Raw genomic sequence first — 19,338 nt, 5'->3', positions numbered from 1 at the left:
TTTCTTGATCCCACAAGTGACATTATTAATCCAGAGTGCAGTTTTCCACTCCTCCACAGCATGCATTGACCTCACAGTCAAGCGCAGCGCTGCCACAGCATCATGTCTTTGCAGCGTCGCCTTGACACGAGATCGTTTTGGCTCACATGCAATCCTTCCTGGATCCACTGAGACACACACAACTTCCCACAATTAGTCTAATCCGCTCCTATCTCATTTCCTGTTAGCGTTTTTCTAGCTGCGGAAAGGCAAAGACGACTAGCAAAGCTGTTTTTGGACGTCCCCTCTTTAAATTTCTCTTATACATTCCCTTTAGTTTTGATTTTTATTGGGGGTTTACTGGGAATCTAGAAAGAAACAAACACTGTAAATATGTCATGTTGCAAAAACACCTCAAGGAATAATCACTCATTTAAAAATCAAATCATCCCACTATGTGTTCTTGTCATTGTTATTTAGTGCAGAAAGGGTCCCTGCGCGCACGCACACACACACACACACACACACACACACACACACACACACACACACACACACACGCTATTTCTCATAAAAATGTGCCAACTCAAAATTCATCACAGCCTGTTTTGATCAGCTTCCTATTGGTTGCCAGTAAATGTTTTGGTCCCAGGCCAAGTGAATTTCCCCAGCATAAGAAATATTGATTATTACCACGTTTAAAAGTTGTTCCCTCTGGTGTCGTGTTGCAATTTGAGTCTTCTGTGAACACAACACAGTGACCTAGCGAGGGTTAACGCAGGCACCACTGTGTTCCCTCCTTCTGACGTTGAGTGAGCGCTCACACATACTTACACACACTTTCTCCACTGAGGCCGGCAGAGAGACGGAGAGAGAGCGAGCCAGCTGTCGTCCTCTCAGCGCTGGCTCTTTCCTCCCTCTCGCTGACTCCCGTGTTCTCCACTGGCCTCATCACCACATGGGACTCCAGACCTGGCCACCAATCGAACTACAACTTTTCCCTATGGCGTGCCTTGACGTGGAGACCCCTTCCATCTGCAGGGGTAAATTCAAATCAGGTACTGCTTCTTTCTTTCTTTTTTTTCTAACCAGAAAGCTTTGTTGTAATGTAATGTTAATCCCCTGCCTTCGGAAGCAGAGGGGGGGATTGTTGTGATGGACACACAGCCATAACAGGAAATGACAGTAAAAGATCATGATCGTGACTCAAGTGGAGCATCACTTCTTTTGAATTCTGATGAATTTGTTTAAGTAGAAAGTAATTACCCATCGCTTTAAATTACCTGTGTTCAAACTGGCACTCTGTAGGATCACTATTATAAGGTATTACCTCACAGAAGCATGACTTCACTCTTGTAATGCGCATACACAATGAAGTTACTTCAACTGACGTGCAGTAGTTGGATATGCTGCTAATCAGGATTCTGATCATTATTTGCATGTTTTTATCTTCCTGGTTTGCATTCATCACCAGGACGTTCCTCTAAGCAAGTGGCCTCTGCCAGTAAAACACAAAATACCTGTCTTGTTAGTGATTTATAGGCTTTGTTTGGCAATGTGAGAAAAAAAAACCTTTGCAAATACCAAAAGTTTATAGGGCATCCAACATAGCGTGTTTTGCATGCTACGTTTTAATACTGTGAGCAGAGAATCACACTCAAATGAAAACAGTGTATTATACTGGATTTATGCAAAAGAAGTATATATATAAGTTTTTCCACTAGAACTATTCTTGCTGCTTTTACAAAAATCATTATTCATTACCTGACTAAGTATATCTCTTTCTTCATAGATTCAGATCACTTTGCCAGGACAGAGTAATAATCTGACACTAATCTGACCAAATCCTAACAAAGTAAATGCTGGGGAAAGAGTATGTTTGTGTGGGATGATGCTGATACCGATATTAGGAGTTAGTCTGAGACTTTAATGTGTCTGTCTTTTAAAAAAAATCACAATCTTTGCAGGTTTGGCATTTAGCCAAAATGTGTTTCCTTGAATTTTACTCCTTTGCTAAAAAAAAAAAAAAAATACAACAAGCTTGACAGGAAGCAGAAGTTTGTGCTTCTGCTTCACTTCACATCATATTTTCGCCTGTGTATTTATACACTTTAAAACTCAAACAACTGGCTTCCACACAGTCATTCTGCTTTTTTCACTGTCATTGGATGAAACCTTAAAAAAACTTTTGCCATTTAAAATGTGGGATAATGTTATTAAAAGGCTTTTCTTTCCCATATAAAGCGAGAAACCTGGTTGCCCTGACACCTAATCGTGGCAGAAAGGAAGCAATATTTTTTTACTTTCTTATTATTAATATGATTCTGGCTTTTTTCACTGAGGCAAAATAATACAAAAATTAAAAAATAATGTAAAATTGAGATACTGAGATAGTCTTGCTGATGAATTCTCTGCATTGCTAAACGTAGGATGTACGTGTTTTATTATCGATAAGTTTGCAGGTATTTTTTTTCCAAGGATTGAAGTCAGCCTTTAAGTTTCTAGGCTCCACACAAAGGCATGGAAGGAAAATCAAAATGACATTTTTGATAGACTAATTTTATTTCAATATTCATGATGCATTCCATCATAAATGCCTCAAATGCTGTTAAAGTGGGACTCTGTTTGGAGAATTCTGTATTTATAACTGCAAAATCAACATAACCCAGCATGAGTCTCTTTCTAAACTAAATTCAGCTTTGGCCACACCAGTTTTTATTTGTATTGTTTCAGAGGTCTGATGGGAGACCTCCATGGATGATTTGCTGAGAACAACATTACATCAGTAGACAAGGATTTGAGCCGAGCCCCCTCTCTATGTTTCTCCAAAACCTCTGTTTACGCTTTGCTGGTGAGCAGGAGAGCGGAGCCAGTTTGCATCACGGAGAAGGTTAGCCAGGGTTCAGGTTGAACCAAAGATGACACCGAGTGATGAGGAGGACCCGGCATGAGTTGTAACCCCATACTACCATACCTCAAATTAAAAATTGCATTCTCTGTCAGAGCTAGGAGGCACTTTTTGATATTATTCATATGTTGTAGTATGCACTCTTCTCTTGCTTGTGGCATTTTCTACAATCTTCCGTTATGATCCATCTCTGGCTGACCATAAACCCCTCTGGCCTGTGTTTGTAATAGGAAACACAGCAGGCAGAGCAGGCACACTGTGTTCTCTGTCCTGCAGTGGATGGGCTGCTATGAGAGTGGCCTCGGCCTTCCACCCTTTGCCTCGGTTCTTGTCACTCCGCGTTCCCTTGCCCACCAGTAGAAGCCCATGAACATCCCCTCGTCTCTGCGTACGAATGCAGAGCCCACCCCCTTAACTACCCCCAAATTTCATGGTTCCCAGGCCTTGTTCTCACAGCTGCCCAGTTTATTTTTGCTAGCGTGAGTCACAGAGGCCCGTTCAGAAGCAGTGCCTTTCCCAGGAGAGTTGAGCAGGTCTGCCTTGTATTTGTGTGTGTTTGTGTATGAGTGGGAGCTGCCCCCCACCCCCCAAAAATGCCCCTGAGTAGATCGAGCTAAAGTTAACTTCACTTTACTACGAGGGTGACAATAAAGGCCTCACGTACCTCACCACCGCCACTTCATTCGTTCCCATCACCCACCGCCTTCTGTTCAGACTTTTTTTTTTTTTGCCTGCACTGAATTTCGGCGTTCTACTGAAATAACATGTCCACGCTCACGTGTTTATAAATGTTTAAACAACGTCTTACTACAGTTTATATTTTTGGGGAAATAAAACCGAAGATCATCCAAGTGCTATATGCAGAGCTCGCATGCAAGACTCAACAATTTCTGTTGGAAGATAGTCATGTCTTTGATGTTCCACAGTAACATGACTGGTCACTTCTTATCCATCCAAAGCAAGATTAGTTTTTAAAAACAATTTATTAAACAGACACAAGTTACTTGGCTCTCAGTGGTGTCATGACCAGCTCAAGTTTTCCTCATTATTGTAACTGCAGGTCTGACATTAATCCCTCTTTTATCTGTTTGTGTTCTTCTCTGTAGTTACTTTATTTCCTCAGCGCATTTGCAACCCACACAGAGATATTGCCTCTCACTGGGAAGGCTGTCAGCCAATCACACTGTTTGCGTGTTGTAAAATGTGTGGTACTCCTCACAACCCCTGAGCTAAAACCATACAGGAAGAGTACAGAATGTCTGTGGTGGTGAACGGGGTTTACAGTTGAGCCCTTCGGGCAGCGTATTGATTGAGAAATAATAAGTGCCTTGTTTTATTTGAAGTCTTGCAGGTTTCGCAGTTCAAAGCCAGAAGGGATGGTTGTTAGGTGACTCAGTCAAACTGGTTCTGAATGGTAAAAGTTTAACCCTGACCTCTGTGTCTCCGCTTTCTCATAGTCCTGCAGCTCTGTCTGCAGCAGAGGAGAACTCGGGAGCAACTTGTGGACCAAGGCATCATGCCGCGTGAGTATTTTTACTACATAAGACAACAGTGAACATCACCAACAGTGTTAATAAGAAATAAAAAATTTATAGCTAGCAAAATATTCTGTTTTTATTTCTCCCAAATTAACAGGCTCTATTAGCAAATAGCTGGTGAACATAGGGGATCATGAAGCAACTCAAAATACAGAATTTATTGTGGTATTTTTTTGTGCTTTTATTTGATAATTTAATAAATCAAATCTAGTGGGAGCTGCAAGAGTAGAGCCAACCCTTGGGCTTGTAATCAGGATAGTTTTTCTGAGCATGCACATCTGGAAGGAGACCCAGGGGTAGGTTTTGAATGTACTGGAGAGATAATATAGCTCAGCTTACCTTAGGAAAGTGTCCTACAAAATGTTGCTGGGTAGAAGGACATCCAGTATACACTGCTTATCATGAATCCTCTGTAATGATTGGATAAGTGGAAGAAACTAGACTGAGGGATGGATGGATGGATTTAAATGGAGCCCATTAGTGTGAAATAATGAGTTTCTTTAACTACAAGTAATTTGAGCCAAACGCTCAGGCTTCAGACTGTTTTCAGGACGTTTCTATTCTTGACTGTGTGTGATGTCAAAGAGATGGAATATCCCTTGACAGGCATACAAGTGTGAGTACAGAAATTCCGGCTGAACCTGCTGATCAAACCTCAAATTTACCAGGGGCAGCCAATCAGAAGAAAGTTGGTATGAATTGAGGGTGGCACTGAAGAGAGAGGAGCTAAAACGACTTGTTTGAGACAGTGGAAGAACTGAGGAGCTGCACCAAAGCCTAATACAGGATCAATGAGGATTATTTTGACTTATAAATCATGCAAAGCCACTTTAGTAGAGTCCAAGAATCGAGAATATGGATTTCAGAGTTAATATAATAGATCCTCTTTGTACATCAAACTGCTTTATTTTATAAGGGCTGTTTTATAGAATTATGTCAGAGGCTGAAATCGCTTCACTGTGCTTGAAAACCTGGTGAAAATGGTTGGAATATATAACAGATAAATGACACACTGGTGTCAAAGCTGGAGTGGCTTTCTCCGCTTTAATACCATCCACATCCATCCTTTGATCCAGCAGAGGTGGAGCTGACTCGGTCCCTGTTTTACCTCCCTCCAGCAAGCCTTTTGTTTAGGAGTACAGTCAATAAAAGATGAGCTGAAACTGTGACAGAATCCCACTGAGAGCTGGAAAGACAGAAAGGGAAAAAGATGGACATCTTCCTCTTTATCTAGTTCTGTCATGAAAAGCCCCCTGTAGTCAAGTTTTCAGGTCCTCTCTGGCTCCACGCGGCCTCATGAGTCAGCGGCTGGGCCTTCAGTGGAGGTCAGACGCCCCCCCATCTCCTCTGCGGCCTGGCCAAGCGTAGCCTGCACACAAGCCTCCCAGGCCATTCTCCATAGCAATCTGCCTCTCCTACACTTAGAGGCTTATGATAGGTATGCAGTGAGGTTTTGGTCATGAGGAATGTTTGCTTTGCTCCTCTGACACACTCCTCAGAGCACCCCCCAGGCAGAGTGTCCTTAAACCAAACAATGTTCGTCATAGCAGAGGTGACTCGCCGTGAGCCAGACCTCGTCTGAAGCTCAACAAGTTTACTCGGTCAGATCAGAAATTAGGACGGAATAATCGTTGTTTGAGTCAGCTAAACTGACACTTCCTGTCAGACACCCGCCCACGAGCTGCTGATTATTAATGACACGCCATTGCATGCCAAAAAGGAGACAAAATAATAGACAATGACATGAAACTGGACGACCCTGGAGTGTGAAAATAGTTTTTTGGCATATTTGGGAATAAAGATGCATTTTATCTCCCTTCTTTTCTTCTTTATATCTACTTACACTGTTTGTAACAAATGTGTATTTGTAGTTTAGATTTTTTTTACATATGTGTTGTCCATAATTTTAAACACTTTATGTCGGCATACAGTACGTTATTGGTACTTTTGAGAAAACTGCTTGATAACTTTAAAAGACTTTTTAATGAGGGCCATTATGAAAAGTATATGTTTTAGAAATACTGAGATTTCCTGTGGTATTATACTTATGCTGTTACACCGTCATTTCTGTTGTTGTGGAGTACAATCTTATCACTAAGAGGCTTGCTACATAAACATACTTTGTCATGATATCAAAGGCAGACAAAGGGGAAACTATTTGGGATTAGAAAGAAAGAATGCAAAAAGACGTCAGTCTTAAAATCAAAGGAACATTCGTGTGTGTGAAATTAGCCTGTATTAAACAAGAAAATGTATTGATTTCTTATGGATTTCTCTTCTCGTAGCCCTAAAAGCACCTGCTGCCTTCCATGAGCAGATTCGCAGCCTGGAGAGAGCCAGGGTAAGCCAGCAATGAATGCACTCTAGCCTGCAGATGATCACAATCCTGTACCCAGAGTATTTTCTTATTTTTTTTCTTTTCTTAAACAGACTGGGACCTTCCTGAAGCACAAACTCTGCAGCCGACCCGGACGTTCTGAGCTGGTCCGCATGCACATCCTACAAGGTAATCATCCGGGGGTGTTTTCTTACTGGGCAAGAGTGTTGAGATAAGAGAGATGATTACCTTTGTGTTTAACAAAGCTATAACCACACGCATGGCTTTTGTGAGGTCTGGCTCAGTCTGCTGTGAGTCAGTATGATAAAGCAGTTTGAGAGACTGACTGATACTGGCCAGATCACAGATGAACATCCTCTTTGTGTTTATCAGAGACACATGCAGAGCCCTCCCTGCAGGCCACACAAATGAAGCTGAAGAGGGCCAGACTGACTGATGATCTCAATGAGAAGATCGCCCAGAGGCCCGGACCCATGGAGCTGGTGGAGAAGAACATCCTGCCTGTGGACCCCGGTGTTGAGGAGGTTAATAATGGTAGAGCCTCATTGTTATTATTATATCTGTTCACCACTTACAGTGAGTGCAGCGAAGGTAATTCAAACCAGCTGTGCAGCACATCTGGTGGATTTTTATCTATTTTTAATGATGTATTATCTTTGTTTGGGAAGCAAAGGCCTGCTGTGAGAAAGGTCTCCCCGTTTAATTACAGCAGTAAAACTGTGATAATGCTAATACTGATAAGCTGGCCCTCACTGAAAAAACTGTAGCTTGTTTTTTATGACATTTACGTCGAAATATCTCAGCAGGGCAGTCTCAGCTTACATCTCTAAACTATAGTCAGAGATTTTTGCTCTATTTGCATTATTTTTATTTATCCTTGAAATAAATAATAACCAGTGCTTGCTTATTTTTTGATCCTGTGCCACAGGTGGTAGCAAGGTGGATCGTGCGAAGACACCTGACACTTCGGACGTGTACAACTTTGATGAGGACAGCAGCGATGCCTTTTCACCGCAACGTCCTGCAAGCCAACACTCTCCCAGCTCTACATCGGCCTCGCCGCGGGAGTCTGAAGAAGCCACTCTTATGTTAAAAACGACCATACAGGTACAACAACACCAGTATCAGACGACCAAAAACCTAGGTTACTTAAGTTGCTACATACAGCACATCAGCTGTGTTTTAGTAGTTTTCCATGCTCATTTTTCAAGTGTTTATCAGCCTATTTTGGGTCATATTTTCTTCCTTTTCATAGGTGGCATGATAGTTAGCAGGTGTTTCAGCTTTGCTGTTCTTACTGAGGGGCTCATGTGATTTTGCTCTCTCTTTACTTTTCTTAGCACTCCCCGCCACCCAGCTCACAGTCTGCATCAGATTTAAACAACCCTATGCCCACCGGTGAGCAACAAAGCAACCTACAATCAACTCAACCTCAACCTGTCACCACTGTCGTCACCTGTGTTACACCGGGGCCAGTTCTTGTGAAGGTGACTTTTCTCTTAGTCATTTTAATGTGATCTTACAGCTAAAGTTAGATTAGTGATGCTTTTTAAAATCCTCTGAGGTCTTAAATCATCATCATCATATGTAACCGTAACCAATAACACTATCATATAAAAACATGAGATTTTTGGCTGTGGGAAAATAGTTTCAAAAGTCTTGGCAATCTGACCTTCAAAATAACTATCTGTATTTCCCCTAAAAACCCAATCTTCTTTATTTTTCTAAAAATAATAATAATAATAAGTTTATGGTTACTTGTCATTGTTGTCGTGTAGTTTATACGCAGCTGTTGCAGTGTTGACCTCTGGCTCTGTTTTCCTGACTTATTTTCTTCATCTGTGTGTTTGATTTATTTTGTTTGCTTCCTTTGAAAATGTGACGAGAGACACAATGTCAGAGTCTGTTATTTCTCATGCTAAAAGTTACATCAGTTTTGGCTCAGACAAAAAAAATTCAGCATTTAGCTGGAGTTGAGCGCAGGTCAAAGAGCAAGGGTTAAAGTTATTTCACCCATCCAGAGGTTTAAATCTGTGCCACAGTTTGTCTATTTTTAGGGTCAAATGACAGGCCGGCCCTCCTCATCGTGGCTAAGCTGTGAATCAAAGAACGGGAGTGAAGCTATAACTTATCCATTTATCATAATGCAGTTATCCTCAGAGTATAAGCTAAACTCTCCCTCCCTTTGAACATAATAAGGGAGTGAGTTTGACAAACTGGAAAGTGAGTGCTTGTTTAACCCGGCCCGAGTTTCTGATTTCATTGCTAGAACCTGCTGCTCTTGTGCCAAGCCATTTTCATGAGTACTACATCCTGTAATTGCAGGTGGTAAAACAATAAGTGTAACATTTCCACTACCCGTTTCCTCATCCTGCTGTTCTCATCGAGTGTCAGAGCAATGTTAATGTTAAAGTTATAAAAGTACCGTATCAGTTCCAACTCTTACAGTGTTGGTACTGGCAGTGCAAACTGTCTTCCCTGATAAAGTTAACTGGACTGGCCTGAGATCAGTCATGAGGAAAGAATATCCTCCACATGGTCCTCTCTGGTCTTATGTACCCCTTTTTTGTGTGTGTTGTGCTCTGCAGCAAAGCTTGGCTAAGCCTCCTGCTGAAAAAAGCCGCAGCAAAAAGAGCAAAGAGCCCAAACCACGAGTGAAGAAGTTGAAGTACCATCAGTATATTCCCCCGGACCAGAAACAAGAGCTTAATGACGTGCCAATGGACTCTGCTTACGCCCGCCTCCTGCAGCAACAGCAGCAGTTCTTGCAGCTCCAGATCCTAAACCAGCAGAAGCAGCAACAGCAGCAGTACAATTACCAGGCCTCCAAGCTCAAGTATGGCTCCATTAAGCTTTACTTCATCGCAGTCAGGATTTTTCTTATCCTCATTACAATTACTTCAACGTTGATTTTCAAATCCTCAGTCAGACGTACGCACCTTGTTATGTAAAATGTAATAACTGTTATCACGGTTTAATCACAGCTGCTTTTTGTCTCAATTACTCTGCATTTCCTGCTCGCAGCTTCCTACACAGAAGGTGCTCATTATGAAAAATGGATTAAAGAAAAAATCCCTCTCTCATCTGCACTCCCTTTTCTTGACATCTTATTACAGCAGACCAACAACTGAGGTACAAACCAGCTGTTCTAACATTGCTTTTAGTGGAAACGCTGCGTCTGCCCCTTTGCAGCTCCACCACATGAACCGCAAGCCGGATCACTTACCAGCTAATCTGGACGAGATGAAGGTGACGCACTGCAGCCTGCGCAGCCTGATTGTATCATGCATATATGATTGCTGCAGAGGTGAACGAGCTGAGTGTTGTGCAGCTGTTTTACAAGTCTTTTATCTTTGCAGGTAGCTGAGCTGAAAATGGAATTAAAACTCAGATCTTTGCCTGTTTCTGGGACCAAGACTGAGCTGATCGAGAGGCTAAAGCTGTATCAGGAGAACTCTAGCATCCAGACTGCTGCTCCCATCGATGCAGCAATCTCACAGTCAGAAACTCCTAAATTAACCCCACCAGTGTCCCCTATTGCTTCTAGAGTCTCTAATCTGGGCATAGAAGATAATAGTACAGCAGACAGTCCAACAAAACTGCTTTCAGATGCTCCAGCCCATCATGCTCCCTGCATGAGCTCCCCACAGAGTGCGCCACATGAGGAGTGTCCCATGGACACAAAATCCCACGAGCAGGACTCTGAAAAGGACAAACGGCTACATGAAAAGGAGCGTCAGATTAAGGAACTAATGAGGAAGCTGGAGCAGGAGCAGAGGCTGGTGGAGGAACTGAAGATGCAATTGGAGGTGGAGAAAAGGAGTCAACAGGGAGACTCTCCATCTCAGCTCAGTCCTCTGCTTCCTGTGCAGGTCAAAGAGGAACGCAGGAGTCCGTCAAACTGCACTGCATCCTGCAGCTCTCCTGGTCTGCCAGTACTGGTCAAACAGGAAGAGCCTGCAGATCAGAGCCACGTAGCCAGTCAAAATCAATTCATTCTTGGTCACCAGACCATCACACAGTCTGAATCCCGTCAGCCTGCGCAGGCCAGAGCTCAGATCCTACTGCCCGCATCCCTTCCTGCCTCAGCAGCCACTATCCAGCTCCCCACCAAAGGCATTGCATTACACACAGGCCTTATCCAGGCTTCTGGATCGGTGCCACAGAAAACAGAGGCCTCAGCAGCAATACATCAGCAATGCAGTACTCAAACCCAGCCACTGGCAAAGGTAAGAAAAAAAGCTACGCTGCTTCTACAGACTGCCTCAGCCTGTCTCCCCATTCATCACCACTATCAGCTGTGACTTTGTGCTCACTTTAGTCTCCTTGTAGGAACTGGAAACGTATCAATGCGTATGTATGCGCGCCTGAAATCATAAATCCAGTATTGTGCTGTGTAAACACAAGATAACATCATAAATGTTCTGCCATGTTTTTCATGGCACTGCATAATATATCACGTAACTAATTTAACAGTCAGTTAAGCGCTACCATGGCTAATGCGCCTTCCTTCATGCTACGGTAATAACAGGCCTCTGCGGAGTGGTGGCATCTTTCACTCCGCACATCAAAAGAAAGCCTGTGGAAACATGGGTTACTGGAGCAGGTGCTGAGTGAGAGCTGACCATCGTGCCCTCATCGCTCCCAGTCATTCCTCTGCTCTGAGTCCGACATGCAGGCAGAATTAGTAACAGAACCCGCTGCTTAACTCAACCGCAGCTCTCATGGTTTACCCTGCAAACAGTGCCGTCATAGGTAGATGAAACATTGTCATCCTCCGGCTGGAGAGGGGCTGAAGAAATTTAATTTAAGATGTCTTTGCGTAAAAGTGAATGATCCACAGTGGGTTTTCTTTCAGGTTTCCACAGTTCTCATGCAGCTGCACTGCTACTTTAACCAAACTCCCTGAGAGAAAGTATGTTTGATTGCACTGATGCCTCCGTGCTGACCTCTTCAATTCTCTGTGCAGACGTGGAGGATTAATACCGTGGCACAGAACTTTCTCAATACATTCCCAGTGAGTGGATGCACTGCAGGAGCTTCTTCAGGCCAGGCTCTTCCCAAAGGACCTACAAATAAGGTGGAGATTATCCTTATGTTCCTTCTGCTTATGTTTAATTTTTCTGTAAAGCATGCAAGAATTAATGTTATGTAGTTAGTATTTTTGTATTTGATGTTGTTTATTTCCTGTTTATTAGCCTCCCTGTTCCAGCCAGTCTCCAAACAGTTTGATCTTGCAGCATCCAAAATTCACGAACCACGTGTCAAAGTGTAAAGACCCACCGCGCTATGAGGATGCCGTTAAACAGAAACACAGCATGTTAACAGCTGTTCAGGCAAGAATCTGATACATAAATATAGCATCTCACTTGTGTCATTCAGACATGTAACGGTTTCTCTTCTCTGCAGGGTCCCACTGCGGCCAGCCAGGAGATGGATGACCTGTTTGACGTGTTGCTGGAGAGTGGTGGTGAGAATACTGGGTGTGATTTGATTATTGTGATACCTTTATGAGGTTTTAAATCTCACCATGTCCTTCTCTTCTTCTTTTTTTCAGAGATCTCCCCCTATATTACACAGGATCCTCCCAACCTGGATAAGCTTCTTGTGGTGACAGCTAGTGTAACCACCCTTCCCATCAACACAGCTTTATCCCGCCCTCCACCCTTAGTCCAGGTAGCAAAGCCGCCTGCGTGCGTGACCTCCGACTCCCGGCTGGAAACCCTCCTGGAGGGCGCACTGCTCCCTGACACAGAACCACAAAAACTGAAGCTGATGGATGAGTTACATGCACCTGGGGACACCATGGAAGTGGATTTTAATGACAACATGTCCACCTCTGCTCTCAACATGGACAACATGGATTGGCTGGATCTCACTCTGTCTGTGCCAGCAGAGGAGGGTCACTCTTTGGATGTGTCGGTGCCAGTAGGCGTCTTCTCGTCTGACTTCCTGGACTCTAGTGAACTGCACTTGAACTGGGACTGAGTGCTGTCAAGGCGATCGTTTTTCATTGTGAGAGAAGACTGCTTTTGTTTCCATGAGACAATAAGAGCTGTTTGGATGCTTCAGCAGCCCCGTTCTGCTTTCCAGACAGATAAATCAGCTCTGTAATAATCTCATCGTGCAACATCACTTTAGAAGTTGCTGAACTGCTTCCTTTGAGGTCTCTAAATCCTCTGGTTGTATCGGGAGACAGATAAAGTTAGAGTGGTACTGGCAGTTTGAGCTGAAAGTGGAAGTAAGCTTTTAAGATTTCCATCTCAAGACACGCCGCTGATTTGTTATCAGTCTCATTTAATGTTATTGATTCCTCTTAGTCCTCTGATCTCAGTGAATGTAGAGCTTTACAGTCAGCGTGGTGTGAGCAGAAAGAGCAGGAAAATGTCCCAAATCCTGGCCACAGTGCTAACAGCCAAACAGCGAATGTAGCTGAGGGCTGCTGTGTAGTTTACTCCACCCTGTCTTGGAATGATTATCACTATCAAAACAGATTGTAAACACACAACCGCTGCACGATCCTTGTGTGTATGTGAATTGTGAAGTATAAATCAGATGTTTAATTTGAGCTGGGAGTGTGAATATGATGAAATTAGAAAAGGGGCCACAACAAGCAGCCCAGCTGCTCTGACTAAACCAAGGCCAGTATTTATTACCAAAAAAAAACCATGTTTTCCTCTCTTGCACTTTGCAAAACAGATCAAAGAGTGAAGACAAGTCTGTTATGTATCTCACCGTGCATCTGTACACACTGTCAAACATACGCGAGACAAATGCGAGCTTAAAAAAGGGAGCGAGACAGAGAAAGAGAGAGCCAGACTCTTCACTTACAGCGATGGGCGATGGACTGATTCCTAAAGGCTGAAGATGTTTGAATAATTTATTTTCATTTTTCAGTAAATAGACATCTGCGCAGCTCACAAACACACAACACCAGAGAAAAATAACAGAAGTATGATCCAGCGCTCGTTTTTGCTGCAGCATCATTTCAAAATCAAATAACCATCAGACGTTACAAGTCAGGTTGTAGTTCAGTGACATCTACTGGCCACATCTGATTTGAATCAGCTTCATACAAACAAATGGAAGACGTGCTATCCTTTTGGTTTCTGTTGTTAATAGTGACACAAACCATTATATCTTGGCAGTACAGTTTGTGTGTAATAACTGTGTCATATTGTTAAATTATTGACCACTTACTGGCAGTTTCTAAGCCACCCAAATATGGAAATAGTTGTTATGAAAATGATGCAAATTTCTATTATTTTTTTTTATTTCTTTTCCCCATCTCCTCCTTTGTGCCTCATTTGACCACCCAAGTGTCTCTCCTTAAAAAGGGGTTATGTGCTGGAATGACAAATGTTTAGTCTTTACTACACTAGCATACAAAAACCTTGCATTTGTATGATTTACACATGATGTATTTATGTTGGCTTTTTATACAAATATTAACAGTTGTTTTGTAAATACAGAGATTCTTTGGGATTTCAGTGTCTGGCTATGAGCTTCAGCACTTGCCCTTTACTGCTTGCCATTAAAAATTTACAAGGAAAGTCTGTAATTTTGAAGTTTTATTGTATTTAAAAAAGATTTGAAAATAACTAGCATGTTTAAAGTACCAAAGTATTAATGAAATATACATTTTGTTACACAGACATGCCTGAAAAATGCATTATAATACAGGGAGTGCAGAATTATTAGGCAAATGAGTATTTTGTCCACATCATCCTCTTCATGCATGTTGTCTTACTTCAAGCTGTATAGGCTCGAAAGCCTACTACCAATTAAGCATATTAGGTGATGTGCATCTCTGTAATGAGAAGGGGTGTGGTCTAATGACATCAACACCCTATATCAGGTGTGCATAATTATTAGGCAACGTCCTTTCCTTTGGCAAAATGGGTCAAAAGAAGGACTTGACAGGCTCAGAAAAGTCAAAAATAGTGAGATATCTTGCAGAGGGATGCAGCAGTCTCAAAATTGCAAAGCTTCTGAAGCGTGATCACCGACCAATCAAGCGTTTCATTCAAAATAGTCAACAGGGTCGCAAGAAGCGTGTGGAAAAACCAAGGCGCAAAATAACTGCCCATGAACTGAGAAAAGTCAAGCGTGCAGCTGCCAAGATGCCACTTGCCACCAGTTTGGCCATATTTCAGAGCTGCAACATCACTGGAGTGCCCAAAAGCACAAGGTGTGCAATACTCAGAGACATGGCCAAGGTAAGAAAGGCTGAAAGACGACCACCACTGAACAAGACACACAAGCTGAAACGTCCAGACTGGGCCAAGAAATATCTCAAGACTGGTTTTTCTAAGGTTTTATGGACTGATGAAATGAGAGTGAGTCTTGATGGGCCAGATGGATGGGCCCGTGGCTGGATTGGTAAAGGGCAGAGAGCTCCAGTCCGACTCAGACGCCAGCAAGGTGGAGGTGGAGTACTGGTTTGGGCTGGTATCATCAAAGATGAGCTTGTGGGGCCTTTTCGGGTTGAGGATGGAGTCAAGCTCAACTCCCAGTCCTACTGCCAGTTTCTGGAAGACACCTTCTTCAAGCAGTGGTACAGGAAGAAGTCTGCATCCTTCAAGAAAAACATGATTTCCATGCAGGACAATGCTCCATCACACGCGTCCAAGTACTCCACAGCGTGGCTGGCAAGAAAGGGTATAAAAGAAGAAAAACTAATGACATGGCCTCCTTGTTCACCTGATCTGAACCCCATTTGAACCTGTGGTCCATCATCAAATGTGAGATTTACAAGGAGGGAAAACAGTACACCTCTCTGAACAGTGTCTGGGAGGCTGTGGTTGCTGCTGCACGCAATGTTGATGGTGAACAGATCAAAACACTGACAGAATCCATGGATGGCAGGCTTTTGAGTGTCCTTGCAAAGAAAGGTGGCTATATTGGTCGCTGATTTGTTTTTGTTTTGTTTTTGAATGTCAGAAATGTATATTTGTGAATGTGGAGATGTTATATTGGTTTCACTGGTAAAAATAAATAATTGAAATGGGTATATATTTGTTTTTTGTTAAGTTGCCTAATAATTATGCACAGTAATAGTCACCTGCACACACAGATATCCCCCTAAAATAGCTAAAACTAAAAACAAACTAAAAACTACTTCCAAAAACATTCAGCTTTGATATTTTTTTGGGTTCATTGAGAACATGGTTGTTGTTCAATAATAAAATTATTCCTCAAAAATACAACTTGCCTAATAATTCTGCACTCCCTGTATGCATATGCATAAAGGCAGAAACCACCTGTCTCGTCTGACAGGCTTCTAAAAAGTAATAGCAGCTATAGTTTGAGATTACAAACATCACCGGTCATGCACTGATGTTCAGTGCATTGTGCAGGAGACCCTTTGCAGCTGTGTTGTTATCATCACTAGGTGGATATCCAGCATCTTCTCCATCTTTCCCTATCTGCTTTCATCTCAGAACTTTTTAATAGTTTTGATTAATGTTCGACACTTAGGACATCTGTGGTTGGTGGACTTGAACCTATCCATGCAAAAGGGGATGAGGCAGCAGCCAGCCACACAGCTGCGAAAGAAGAAACAAGAAGACACTTAAGTGACAACTAGCCTGGAAGCTGTGTAACGGTGACAATAACACTGGCTAGACAAACAGAAACAGTCCAAATCTTTCAATGGTAAATCTGGAGGAGACTTTCATACCCTACTAAAGCTGTCATGATGCACACCAGCCATGTCACACTGCTGACAGAGGAGAACGTCTCTGTCGTGATGAACTGCCGACACTCGGGGCACTGTGTCCTGCACGGAGCTGCCGGGAGCTTGTCCAGCTCCAGAACCACTTCAGGGGCTGTGAAGGGAAGCAATGCATGACTGATGATTTATTTTATAAAAACAAAACATCCGTCTCTCTCGTTTTAAACTTGGACAAACTGTTAAATAGTTTTCCACAAAAAAGAAAGAAAAACACACATGAAGGTACAAAAATCAGTAGCATGAAGTCGTATTTGATCTGCAGCTAAGGGAAAATGCACTCAAGAAGGCCCGATCCAAGCACAAGTATCTGCATGCAGTCCTCACCACGAGTGTGGTTTTCATTCAACTTTTCATTCTTTTATGTTTTACAGGACAAATTTCCAAAAGTAGCTCACCTGGGATAGTAGGCGGAGCCACAACATAGACAATATTAGAGCCAGGAGGAGGAGAAGGAGGAGCAGCAGAATCTATATTCTCTTTGTCTGTGAAACTGACCACTAACAAAGAAGAACAAATGTGGTTAGCTGCGTAAAGTGTGCTAGATTTGCCATAGCAAACTGGGACTCACCTTTCTTGTGCTGTTTGTTTTTGAGCATGTTGTCGTAATTTTTCTGGAGCTCGGACTGTTTTTCATTCAGTTCCTTCAGTTTCTCATCGATGCTCTCAATCTCCTTCTGAGTAGAGACTGCTTCCTCTGATTATAAAAACAAAACAGTAACCGTACAGAGATTATACATATAGCGCAACTTGCTTTTATTCCTCATGGAAAATATAAAAGACTGCAAACAGCCATTACTGTCACAGAAGTTGCTTGAGTGCTCACCTGTTTGTCCAAACTCAGCTCGATTCCTCAACTCTTGAAATATGCACAGAATGTTTTTCCTCTCCTTCAGTTGTACCCTTTTGAGTGAGAGATGTTTCATCTCAGTGGCTATCTCTTTTAGTTCGCTGTCCAAATCCATGGCAACTGCTGGAAGGACAGAAGCAGAAGAGAAAGCGTGATCTTATTTAATTGCAGACATTGTTTTTGGACCGGTTAAGCATATAAAATGTTACTGTGAATCAAAGATTTACAAATGTGCTTCTTTTCTAAACCCCACATTCTAAATGAGATGATTGCATAAGAGAGTGCATGCATTTATCTTTGTCTTTAAGTTGTAAGAGGCAGAAAATAGTAGAAATCCAACTCCCTGTTTATTCCTACCGCTTTCTTTTTCACATAAAGTTGTTAAAATGACAATGATTGTGTAATTTTATTTTATGGAAGTCAGATTCCATGATTATCCTAATCATTTTTCATATTGTATTTGTGGTAGTTGTTTTTACGTTTGGTTTAAAAATACAGAATAATTGTTCTCAATTATGCCAAAAACATGTTACCTACAGCATCTTTAAGATGGCTCAGAGACTTGGAAGGCTCTTCTAGCATCTTATAGCTTCTAGCATTAGGTAAACCTGATCAACTGCGAAACACAAATATCTAACCAGCCAATCGTGCGAACGCAACTCAATATGTTTAGGCATTTGTGCAAGACAAACTGCTGAAGTTCAACCTGATAGTCAGACGGGAAAGAAAGATGAACGTGACGTGCTTGTTGGTGCCAGACGGGCTAGTCTGAGTATTTTAGAATCTTTTGATCTGCTGGGATTTTTCCCAAACAAACATCCTTAGCGTTTTCAGAGAATGGTCCAAAAAAAGGAAAATATCTTACTTATGTCATCAATAGAAATGCCCTGATGATGGTAGAGATCAGAGTAGAATAGCTAGATTACTTTGAACTGACTGGAAGGCAACAGTAACTCAAATAGCTACTCAAAACATATCAACATATCAAACCTTTAAACAGATACCAGGTGCCACTCCCATCAGCTAGGAACAGGAAGCATGTTGTGGAGGATATTCTCTTGATGCTCTTTGTGCCCCGTAGTTTAAATGACACAGTACACTTGAATATTGTTGCTGACCTTTTATGACCCGTCTTCTGATTGTTGCTTCCATCAGGGTAACACACCATGTCACAAAACTCAAATCACCTTAAACTAATATCTTGAACATGAAGTTTTCTGCACTAAAATGATCTCCACAGCCACCTGTGCTTAATCCAGCACAGCACCTTTGGGATATTGTGGATCAGGAGGTTCACATCATAACAAATCTGAAGCAGCTTTGTGATGCTATCATGTAAACATAGACCAGAATTTTGGGGAATGTTTCCAGCACCTTGTTGAATCTATACCACGAAGAATCGAGGCAGTTCTGAACCCAAAAGGGGTCCAAAAAGTGATTGCCAGTATTTAAGCTGTTGTAAATAGCTCGTTGGCTTATAATCTGTCACACATATCTCTCATGAATGATATTTAGTCATTTTGAAGCAGAAAGAACATTTCCATCACAACGTAAAGACTGCAATCAGTTTTTTGGCAAAGTGACTTTTAACAGTTCTATAAAGATATTTTAACTGGCAAAAAAGACTGGACTGATTATAATGTGACTGATTATAATGAACACAGCGTAGGTACAACAGTGCAGGGTCACGAGAATACTTGCAAAACAAATAAATTTTATATAAATCCCCTCCATGAATTTACCAGTATAACTATGGATATTAGACAAAATGCACATACAAACATCAGCAATCACTTTTTGGCACAATTCCCAGGACCGAACGTTATTATAGTTAACTGACATGTAACTAAAAACTAAAACCAGATTTTAAAAATCGTAGTTAACTACAATGAAAGTCAAAACAAGACTTTTGGAATAAAGAATTTTGTGAACTTAGAAAACTACATACAATAAAATAAAACCATTAGTTTTAGTGTTTGCTAGTTTACTTTA

The 19,338-nt window shown here is 42.0% G+C and overlaps 2 protein-coding genes across 2 annotated transcripts; one reads left to right on the top strand and one right to left on the bottom strand.

The window, feature by feature from the left end:
* Window positions 1-845: 845 nt before the first annotated feature.
* mrtfbb (myocardin related transcription factor Bb) lies at window positions 846-13,846 on the top strand. Its single transcript, XM_085351733.1, has 14 exons — window positions 846-1,037; window positions 4,345-4,410; window positions 6,711-6,766; window positions 6,856-6,931; window positions 7,136-7,297; window positions 7,692-7,870; window positions 8,104-8,250; window positions 9,352-9,599; window positions 9,880-10,012; window positions 10,123-10,992; window positions 11,733-11,843; window positions 11,962-12,099; window positions 12,173-12,233; window positions 12,321-13,846. The coding sequence occupies exons 1-14, from the start codon at window positions 938-940 to the stop codon at window positions 12,749-12,751; spliced, it is 2,778 nt and encodes a 925-aa protein (XP_085207859.1). The 5' UTR covers window positions 846-937; the 3' UTR covers window positions 12,752-13,846.
* Window positions 13,847-16,202: 2,356 nt separating this feature from the next.
* LOC146633957 (uncharacterized) lies at window positions 16,203-17,461 on the bottom strand. Its single transcript, XM_085351897.1, has 5 exons — window positions 17,323-17,461; window positions 17,068-17,193; window positions 16,895-16,996; window positions 16,446-16,593; window positions 16,203-16,311 (listed from the first exon to the last, which is right to left on the bottom strand). Exons 1-5 carry the CDS (start codon window positions 17,459-17,461, stop codon window positions 16,203-16,205), a joined length of 624 nt encoding a protein of 207 aa, XP_085208023.1.
* Window positions 17,462-19,338: the final 1,877 nt, after the last annotated feature.

Source organism: Diplotaxodon limnothrissa, linkage group LG4 (genome assembly GCF_057381915.1).
Source record: "Diplotaxodon limnothrissa isolate DT_005_m linkage group LG4, D_limnothrissa_male_GT1.1, whole genome shotgun sequence".
Taxonomy (NCBI): Eukaryota; Metazoa; Chordata; class Actinopteri; order Cichliformes; family Cichlidae; genus Diplotaxodon; species Diplotaxodon limnothrissa.
Note: the sequence above shows the minus strand (reverse complement) of the source record. Positions and strands in the feature narration are given on the sequence as shown.

Bases quoted from the DNA above. Each gene is read 5' to 3' on its own strand.
- mrtfbb (XM_085351733.1), top strand. From the start codon at position 938: ATGGGACTCCAGACCTGGCCACCAATCGAACTACAACTTTTCCCTATG. The intron at 8,251-9,351 runs GTGACTTTTCTC...TGTGCTCTGCAG, and splicing joins CGGGGCCAGTTCTTGTGAAG to CAAAGCTTGGCTAAGCCTCC. The intron at 12,234-12,320 runs GTGAGAATACTG...TCTTTTTTTCAG, and splicing joins CGTGTTGCTGGAGAGTGGTG to AGATCTCCCCCTATATTACA.
- LOC146633957 (XM_085351897.1), bottom strand. From the start codon at position 17,461: ATGGATTTGGACAGCGAACTAAAAGAGATAGCCACTGAGATGAAACAT. The intron at 16,997-17,067 runs GTGAGTCCCAGT...CTTCTTTGTTAG, and splicing joins AAACAAACAGCACAAGAAAG to TGGTCAGTTTCACAGACAAA. The intron at 16,312-16,445 runs GTATGAAAGTCT...CTTCTTTCGCAG, and splicing joins ATCATGACAGCTTTAGTAGG to CTGTGTGGCTGGCTGCTGCC.